The 8999-nt window shown below is 41.7% G+C and overlaps 2 protein-coding genes across 2 annotated transcripts in view; one reads left to right on the top strand and one right to left on the bottom strand.

Annotated features, from left to right (window-relative positions):
• Positions 1 to 266: 266 nt before the first annotated feature.
• Isca2 (iron-sulfur cluster assembly 2) lies at positions 267 to 3916 on the top strand. The gene is made up of 4 exons (XM_046440876.2): positions 267 to 372; positions 529 to 631; positions 748 to 863; positions 1272 to 3916. The coding sequence occupies exons 1-4, from the start codon at positions 302 to 304 to the stop codon at positions 1444 to 1446; spliced, it is 465 nt and encodes a 154-aa protein (XP_046296832.1). The 5' UTR covers positions 267 to 301; the 3' UTR covers positions 1447 to 3916.
• Positions 3917 to 6193: 2277 nt separating this feature from the next.
• Positions 6194 to 8999, bottom strand: part of Ltbp2 (latent transforming growth factor beta binding protein 2) — a 108199-nt gene continuing 105393 nt past the window's right edge. Inside the window, exon 36 of the mRNA XM_046440875.2 lies at positions 6194 to 8983. Within this exon, the coding sequence (XP_046296831.1) occupies positions 8832 to 8983 (152 nt within the window). The 3' untranslated portion in view covers positions 6194 to 8831. The remainder of the gene's footprint in view (positions 8984 to 8999) is intronic.

Here is an 8999-nt window from a genome sequence, read left to right as displayed (position 1 = left end):
CGGGCCAGAAGGCAGCCCGCTGTCCCCGCCCATCTTGTCCTCTCAGAGGCGGGGCCGAGCGGCAATCAGCCCCGCTGCCCCCTGCCTGTCTCCTCAGGACTCCGCCCCGGTTCTACTGGTGCGGCCCCTCTTCCGCAATCGGGAGCATTTCTAGCCAATCAAACTTCTTCTACACGACCTAATAGGCACGATGGGGGCGGGTCTCATTGCGGCCACGCCCACTGACCGCCTTCCCGCCTCCTGAGCTCTAGGCGGAGGAGGGGAGAAGGGCGCACCGAGGGGCGGAGTTTGTTGGGGGAAGATGGCGGCCGCCAGGGGCCTGTCCCTAACGGCCACGGCCCTAAGAGCGGTCATTCCCTGGCGGAGGGGCAGGTACCAAGACTGGAAGGGTGTCAGGTTTTGCGCCTCCAGAGTAAATAAGAAACTAAAGCCCCCGGGGGAGGTGAGGGTTTGGCATGAGACGGTTCAGGTGGGGGTCGCCTGGGACCCTTTCTGCTCCCGGGCTCATCCTCCTCCCTTGCACCACAGGCTCTCCGCATCCTGTCCGGGACTTCAGACGCGTTGGGAGGCGTCATCTTCCAGCCCCGAGGCTAGCGAAGGGCAGATCCACCTTACAGACAGCTGCGTCCGGGTAAGAAGGCCAGCCAGACGCGGGGCGGCGGTGCCCAGCCAAGCTCTGGGACTCTCCTTTACTACCCTTTTACCACTGCTGGCTTGACATTTTTGATTCCTCTTATTGTATTTCAGAGGCTTCTGGAAATCACCGAAGGGTCAGAATTCCTCAGGCTGGAGGTGGAGGGAGGTGGATGCTCGGGATTCCAGTATAAATTTTCACTGGATACAGTTGTCAACCCCGACGACAGGCAAGGAGGAGGGGGCGGGTCCTCAGAATATGTGGGAGGGGAAAAAGTGACCAGTTTAAGGTGCAATTTTATTCCAGATTTAAAGGGCTTGTTAAGGACGATTAACGACCGCCCTTCTGACACTGTGAGGATGCAGTAAGATTGGTCGGCTTGATTCAAAATAACTAAATTGTAGAAGGAAAATTGGCCTGCTTAGTCCATGGGGTAATGGATAGTCAGGCTGGACTAGATTCCAGGCCCAAGTCCATATATATTTCCCAGTATTTATTCTTTTTGCTTCAAAGACAATCAGCACCTATTAAGAGGTAATAAGGAATCACCCGCTTTAGAATATGCACTTCTGGCCCTAGAGGGTATCCTGTTTTTGGTGTTTGTGGTATTCACTAATGCTTCCTCCTGTCTTTTCAGGGTATTCGAACAGGGTGGGGCAAGAGTTGTGGTTGATTCTGATAGCTTGGCCTTCGTAAAGGGGGCCCAGGTGGACTTCAGCCAAGAACTGATCCGAAGCTCTTTTCAAGTATTGAACAATCCTCAAGCAGAGCAAGGCTGCTCCTGTGGGTCATCCTTCTCTGTCAAACTTTGACTTGATGACTAGTGATCCAGAGATTGCCATCAGTTGTACCAATCTGAGGAACTGCGATTAGTAGAATTCTAGAAGTTTCCTTCTAATCATGTCCCTCTCTCAATTTTATTTTTCTTAATTCAGAAGTGTTGTGTTTTTCCACTATTATTTTCAGAATGTGAAGCTTTTACACTTGGCCTAAATTACTCCCCAGCTCCTATACAATGCTAAGGCCAAGCTTATAGATGTTGTTACCTCATATTTAATTACTAGTGTACTCTATAGAGCCTCCAATCCTCCAAAATTGGAGTTACTTTTCTAGCCTCCAGAATGTTTGAACATATATGTATAACAATGTATAAAAGCCTAAGTTTAAAGAAAGTCCTTAGAGTGTTTTGGATCAATTTTATAGATTGGGTAACTTGAACACTGATTACTAGGTCAGAACTGATGAGAAAGGCATATGAATTGTTATCTTTTTCATTTCACCCTTTCACACCCCCACCCCACCCACCTTCTGGGGCTTGAAACAGGAGTGCTCTACTGCTGAGCTACACCTCCAGCCCTTTTTGGTTTTTATATACATTTTTTTTCTCACTGAGTTATGCAGGTTCAACTTGAACTTACAATTCTCCTGCCTTAGCCTCCCAAGAAGCAGAGATTACAGGTATGTGCCACAAATTAGCTTCACATTTCACCCTTTATGAGTGTGCTACTGACATTTTCTTATTTTCTATGCAGCCCATTAACTACTTCCCATGTGATATTGTCATATTCACAGATCTGCTAGGATTTAAAAAAAACAAGAGCCATCCCCCATAAAACTTGGGACAAACTCTGGTACCTGAATAACTTGAAAAATAGACTCGATACTCTGTATTCATACAGACATTTCAAGATCTGTGACCATTTAGTAATCGAATCCTATTAGGATATGTTGCTTCATCTTCCTTATGGTATAAAATGTCTTTCTTATGCATAGTTGAAAGTGTAACTCCATTATGTAGCTAATAGAGGTCTTCTTGTTTTTTCCCAGTACTGGGGATTGAACCCAGGGGCACTTAACCATTGAGCCACATGCCCAGTTTTTTTTTTTTTTTTTTTTTTTTTGTTTTTTTAAATATTTTAGATACAGGGTCTCTGCTGAGGCTGGTTTTGAACTTACAATTTTCCTGCCTCAGCCTCCCAAGGTGCTGGGATTACAAGCATGCACCACCATGCCCAGTAATAGAAGTCTTTTTATTTTTTAAATATTTTAAAATTTGTTCTTGTTAGTTATACATGATAGTAGAGTATATTTTTGACATTATACACATATGAATTTAACTTCTCATTCTTCTGGTTGTACATGATGTAGAATTACATTGGTTGTGTAATCATATGTGTACATAGGACAGTAATGTCTGATTCATTCTACTATCTTTCCTATTCCCATTCCCCCTCCCTTCCCTTCATTTCTCTTTGTCTAATCTAGAGTACTTCTTTAATAGAGGTCTTTTTTAAGAGTGGGTTACCAATGAAATGCAAACTGCCTAGTTAAATTTGAATTTCAGATGAACAACAATTTTTTTAATATCATTTAATCTTTGTAATATAAGTATGTCTACTCTTTGTCTACAATACATAACATTTATGTGCTAAACATGGCAATCCTACTTTAGGGTGTCTAAATGAAAAGATTTTAAACCACAAATTCCAGTGCATTTTAAAGTATTTGTTTAGGTTTGCCTTTAAATGGGTTATGGAGGTTCAAATAATTCTATTATGATGCTAGGGGACCCAGAATAGTAAAGACAGAAAACTGAAAAAGAATTTGCACCACCATCATAACAAATAATTTTTTAAATTTTTTGGCACCTGGAGGCACTTTACCACTGAGCTACATCCCCAGTCCTTTTAATTTTTTATTTTGAGAAAGTCTTGTTAAGTTGCTAAGAGTCTTGCTAAATTTTCACTGTGGCCTCAAACTTGTGATCGTCTTGCATCAGCCTCCTGAATTGCTAGGATTACAGATGTGAATCACTGCATCCAGCTAACAGATAACTTTTTAATACTAATGTGGGGGAAACCACAATCAGGTTGATTCTGAGAGTTGTGATTAAATCCATCTTTCACTTAAAGTTTGTTATAGCAGAAACTTGAATCTCTGGACTAGATAGGAATTAAGGTCATTTGATATGAAAATTCATTATTAAAAATAGTGAAAATAAGGGCTAGGGTGGTGGCTCAGCAGTAGAGTGCTTGCCCTGGGTTTAATGTGAGGCCCTGGGTTTAATCCTCAGCACCACATAAAAATAAATAAATAAAATAAAGGTATTGTGTTCAACTACAACTAAAAAATAAATATTTAAAAAAATGAGGGGCTGGGGTTTTGGCTCAAGCTGTAGCGCACTCGCCTGGCATGCGTGCGGCCCGGGTTCGATCCTCAGCACCACATACAAACAAAGATGTTGTGTCCGCCGAAAACTAAAAAATAAATATTAAAATTCTCTCTCTCTCTCTCTCTCTCTAAAAAAAAATATTATTATTAAAAAAATGAGGGGCTGGGGATGTGGCTCAAGCGGTAGCGCGCTCGCCTGGCATGTGTGCGGCTCAGGTTGGATCCTCAGCACCACATACAAACAAAGATGTTGTGTCTGCCGAAAACTAAAAAAAAAAAATATTAAAAAAAAAATCAAAAAAATGAAAATAGAGTTTAGAAACAAAGTATCTGTGACTGAACCTTAGATACTTATGTGTGGGACAATCTAGGACATAGAGGGGGGAAAACTGTCACGTGGTTAGAGGAAAGAAGGGGACTCTTGGAAACTTAGCAGATCTTAGCAGTCTATGGAAGGTGGCAGGAAGGAACATACCATGAAGTGTCTGTGTACACAAGTTACTAAGACGCTGAGAATGAAGAGTTAAATTGCTGCCAATATTTGGGCCTAATAACATTTTCAATTCAGATTACTTAAGTACTTTCATCATCCTTAAAAAGAGATTTTGCTACATTTAAAGTGAAAAAATGAACCTTTCTTTCAGAACATTTTTTGGGGGGTACCAGGGATCGAACCCAGGGGCTCTTAACCAGAGCCACATTCCCATCCCTTTTTATTTTTTTGTTTGAGACAGGGTCTTGCTATGTGACTGAGGGTCTTACTGAGTTGCTGAGGTTGGTCTTGAACTTGTGATCCTCCTGCCTCAGCCTCCTGAGTTACTGGGATTACAGGTGTTCACCATTGAGCTGGCTATGAGTTATTTACTGCTTTAGTGGTTTAAAAACTCTTGAGCACAAGCATAACAGCTTTAGTTGCTAAATATATACTCCATTAAATTGCAGTGGTCAACTGGGCAGAAACTAGGTCTTTTAGACTGCAGAAGCCTATATGTGAGTGTCTACTATTAATGAAAGAAGTGGAATTTGGTGGTTAAAAAATGGTGGCTTCGGGAGAAATCACTTTACTTCACACTGACAATGCTTCATGGGGAAGCTGGAAGTGACCACAAGAAGTCTTTGTTGGAGTGGGGTGACTTAAGAACACAGGGCAAGGGGGAATGACATCAGCAAGGGGACACTGAGCCATTTGCTTGAACTACATAGCATGCTAAACAAATTTAGGCTCCTCTACAGGCCCTTTTTGACCAGTTGCCCTCTTCCTGGCAAGCCATAAGGGCTAACAAGATATTTTCACAAATTTTACTCACTGTATAAATTCATTTAGGAATCCTTTATATTTTCCCTTTGTCAATGGAAAGATCTTTGGTTTTACCTGTTCTTCCAAGAGGAGGTTGTCAAGAACTTATTTGTTATGAAATTGAGTTTATTTAACTTTGTATCCAAGTGCTGGGCATCATGGGCCATCTCCTGCCCCTCCCACACCCTCTTGTTTTTGAGTGCTGGGAATTAAACCCAGGGCTTCATGCATGCTAGGCAATACTCACCTTGTCTTTTCTTTAGCAAACACCATACTAATGCAAGAACCAAAGAAGACAAAGGGAGATTACCAGGCATGGTGTTTCATGTATGTAATCCCAGTGACATGGGAGGCTGAGATGGGAGGATTGCAAGTTTTTAAGGTCAGCCTCAGCAACTTAGTGAAATCCTGTCTCAAAAAAGACTGGGGGTATAACCCAGTGGTAGAGCACCCCTGGGTTAAATTTCCAGTACAAAAAAAAAAAAAAAAAAAACAGGGAACTCTTCAGTCTGCTTTATGTTTTGGTTCAAAACTTAGGGTCTCTTCATTGATTTTATTATGGAATCACGTTCTTCAGTTATGTAGTGATAGTGACTATATGTAAACTATATACTATATGTGTCCACCTACTTTCTTTTTATGGGAATGTTGACTGAATTCAAGGGATGAAGAGGAAAACTGTTCAGAAGTAAGAGATTGGGAAGAACTGTTAAAGTAAGTGTCCTGAAATACTTTCTTCTGAGAATTGCATCCTGTTCTATTGTTAGGAAGCATCAGCGTGGAGGACCAACATTTGGCAGGAGCAACCAGGTGTACCAAATAGTATAGCCCTCTCTAGAACCTGGCCTTTGGCAGGGCCTACCACCGTCCATTTGAACATTATGGTTTTGCATGTTTGTCTAAAAGGCAGGAAGCTTCGTTTTACTTTTCTTGATGTTTGAGATTGATGTTTATAATTGTTTTCTTAAAATCCATGTTTTCTTTTCAACAGGGTTGCTTAAGGGAAGTTTGCTTTAAGGAATTTTGAAATAATCATCACCTGACTTTAATTGTAAACTACAGTCAGATAAATAATATAAAGGGAGAGGACATTTAAGCAGTCTGTGGTCAGCAGCTTTATTTAAAAATATTTATTTTTGATAAGTAGTACATGTACAAATTCAAAAAGACACAAAAGGGGTTTAGTGGAAAGTGTTCCATTATGGTACCTGTCCACCCTGTCACCCTCCCCACAACCACCATTGTTTCTAAGAATTTATTCCAGAGATATAATCCCATAGATAAAACATGAAATAACATGTGACCAAGGATATTCATTACAGCATTTTTAGTAAAAGATGGGAAACAATGGAACTATCTTTTGATGAGTCAGTGATTAATTATGGTTTATCCATTCAATGGAATAGTATTCAGCTATAAAATAGAATCAGACAGGTATTTATTTGCAAGCATAAAGTGGAAAAAAGCAAAGTGCAGAACAGCATACATAATATGCCATTTGAAATTTTAATAAGGAAATGTGACTGTATGCATTCAATATGTCTACTAGGACAAGAGAGAAAGGTTGGAGGGCAGTGGGAACAGCATTTAGGAGCACAGTGCCAACAGAGTGTATTTGAGGAATGGTAAAAAGTTCTCTGAATGATGGGGTGTAAGGTGGAGTGGCAAGGATGAAGTAACAGCTATCCACTTCTCTTGTCTCTGTAGATAAATAGGATGTTACATGCTAATAAATAACCTCCCTTTTTCCTGGGTATCTTTCTTATCAAGGCAATTTGTTTTATTTTTAGGGTTCTGTAGAAATTGTTTCTAATCTTTTGCTATTACAAATAGTGCTGTAATAAATAACCTCTTACATAAGTCATTTCACATTTGGTGAGAATATATCTTGAAACTTAAATTCCTAGAAGTGGAATTACTGAATCAAAGAGTTAGTGCTATTATGTAATTTTGAAAGACACTGCCATATTGTCCTCTTCAGAGGTTGTACCAATTTATACTTCCATCAGCTATCATGGTGTGTTTCTCCAGATGCTTGCCAGCTAGGAATCTTAACAACTTTTTTGATCTTTGCCAATATTTGTAAAACAGTATTTCACTGCATTTTCAGTTTCTTTTATTATAAAGGAAAGACTGCTTTCACATGTTTAAGAACCATTTATTTTTGTTTTGTTTAAATCAACTAGAATAATGATCTAGAGCAGATCTAAGTTTTTCTGTCTCAATTTCCTCACCTGTAAATTGGGAATAAAAATAGTAGGTAGCATTGTTAGATGATTAAGTGAAATTTATGCACAGCACTCAACACAGTGCCTGCATGTGGCAAGCATTCAATAAATTATTGTGTGATAGCCGACAATCAGAGCAGCAGGTAGGACAGACAGATTAAATTAAGAAAGTAGCATTCATTTCCATGTCTCCCATCACAGGCAGCCTTGTTCATTTAGATTGCCATTCATAGAGAAATGCAGTCAAGAGTTGTCCTTGGCTTGGAATCGTAAGAACCTTTCCCATTGAAACCTATTGATAGGGTTTTTCCAGAGCTGGCCATCAGGGGTAGGCACAGTCTCAGATCTAACATTTTGATTTAACCAACATGATAAAGTTCCATGGTTTTGAACTCACAGCTAGCCCAGGATGGAGTGAGTTTCTACCTGCAAACTTAGGGATTCTGGACATTCATTTTCTGAAGGGGAAGAGGCGAAGGGGCCTCTGAGTGGGGGTGGGGCAAACATTTGGAAATCTGGTTTCTGCTGAACAAGACCACACTAGAAAATAAACCTTTTTATTGTTAGAAAATTTAACTGATTTTCACAAAAAGAGAGTCCTGAAGAGATTTGTTTTCTGGAAGAAGCATATGTATTTAATAAAGGTCTTTGGAGGTGGATCTTCTGTCTTGGGGCAGCCCTTGCTGCTGGTGCACAGGAGCTATCACTGGGTGGATTTTGAATATTTATTTACTCCAGACTACTCTTTAGACTTCCAGTGAAGCCTTGGCTCCCCCTTCTGTATTGACTCTCATATTTCCCATATTGCTCTCCTGGAGACTTCTCGGGATCTTTGCCCCTCTTCATTTGTGTCTCCTACACTTGGCAAGCTAATGCCAGTCTTGCTTCTTTGAGATGAGGGTATCTTCTTCCCCTCCTTGGGGCCACAGAACTGGCTACAGGATGGAGTTGTGGCAAATTCAGGGCCTAGAGCAGGTGGCTAGGTGGAGGTGATAGCTTCAAGAGGGGGCACTAGAGTCATCCCTCAAACTCTCCCAAACCCTTTCTAGTCCCACAGATTCTGAAGGACCATTCAGGGCAGATGTGGCCTCTGTCCCAGTTGTAGAATCATCAGTTGATATGTGGATCATGGCTGAAAAGGGGTGTCTGCAGTGTGAGGCCATGAGACCTTGCATGTTTGCATAGCCTGGGGTTGAGAGATGAATGACAGCTGTCCTTTGACAAGTATCCCATAGCAAGGCCAAGATAGATGGTGTGCTGGGCCTCAGGCCAGTGGCTGAAGCATTAAAGTGGTGGTGTTTGAGCCAAGCAAGGGCATGGAGGCAGTGGTGGAAGCTCACAGCCAAAGCCTAAGCTGGGAGAGATGAAAGCAGGCAAGGCTGTCAGACCCGGGCAGAGGGCCCCAGCCTGATATCATGGTGTTGTCCCAGCTAGGAAAGCATCCTCAAGGCCTCTGCCTGTGGCAGGAGGCCATTTCCAGGTAGCTGCCCACACTGACCCTTCACTGCAACTCCTTAGCAGCACAGTGTGGGGGGTCTGCCTCTGCCACATATCCTGGGGAACAGTGGCAACGGTAGGAACCCTCTGTGTTCTCACAGTGACCATGGGCACAGAGCGCAGCAGGCCCATTCAAGTCATCACACTCATTCACATCTAAAAGAAACGGAAA

The sequence above is a fragment of the Marmota monax genome, unplaced genomic scaffold (genome assembly GCF_021218885.2).
Source record: "Marmota monax isolate L192 unplaced genomic scaffold, Marmota_monax_Labrador192_F-V1.1 WCK01_AAM20220418_F8-fsc00017, whole genome shotgun sequence".
Taxonomy (NCBI): Eukaryota; Metazoa; Chordata; class Mammalia; order Rodentia; family Sciuridae; genus Marmota; species Marmota monax.
This window is presented reverse-complemented; position numbering and strand designations above follow the sequence as displayed.

Bases quoted from the DNA above. Each gene is read 5' to 3' on its own strand.
- Isca2 (XM_046440876.2), top strand. From the start codon at position 302: ATGGCGGCCGCCAGGGGCCTGTCCCTAACGGCCACGGCCCTAAGAGCG. The intron at 373-528 runs GTACCAAGACTG...CTTGCACCACAG, and splicing joins ATTCCCTGGCGGAGGGGCAG to GCTCTCCGCATCCTGTCCGG. The intron at 864-1,271 runs GCAAGGAGGAGG...CTGTCTTTTCAG, and splicing joins GTTGTCAACCCCGACGACAG to GGTATTCGAACAGGGTGGGG.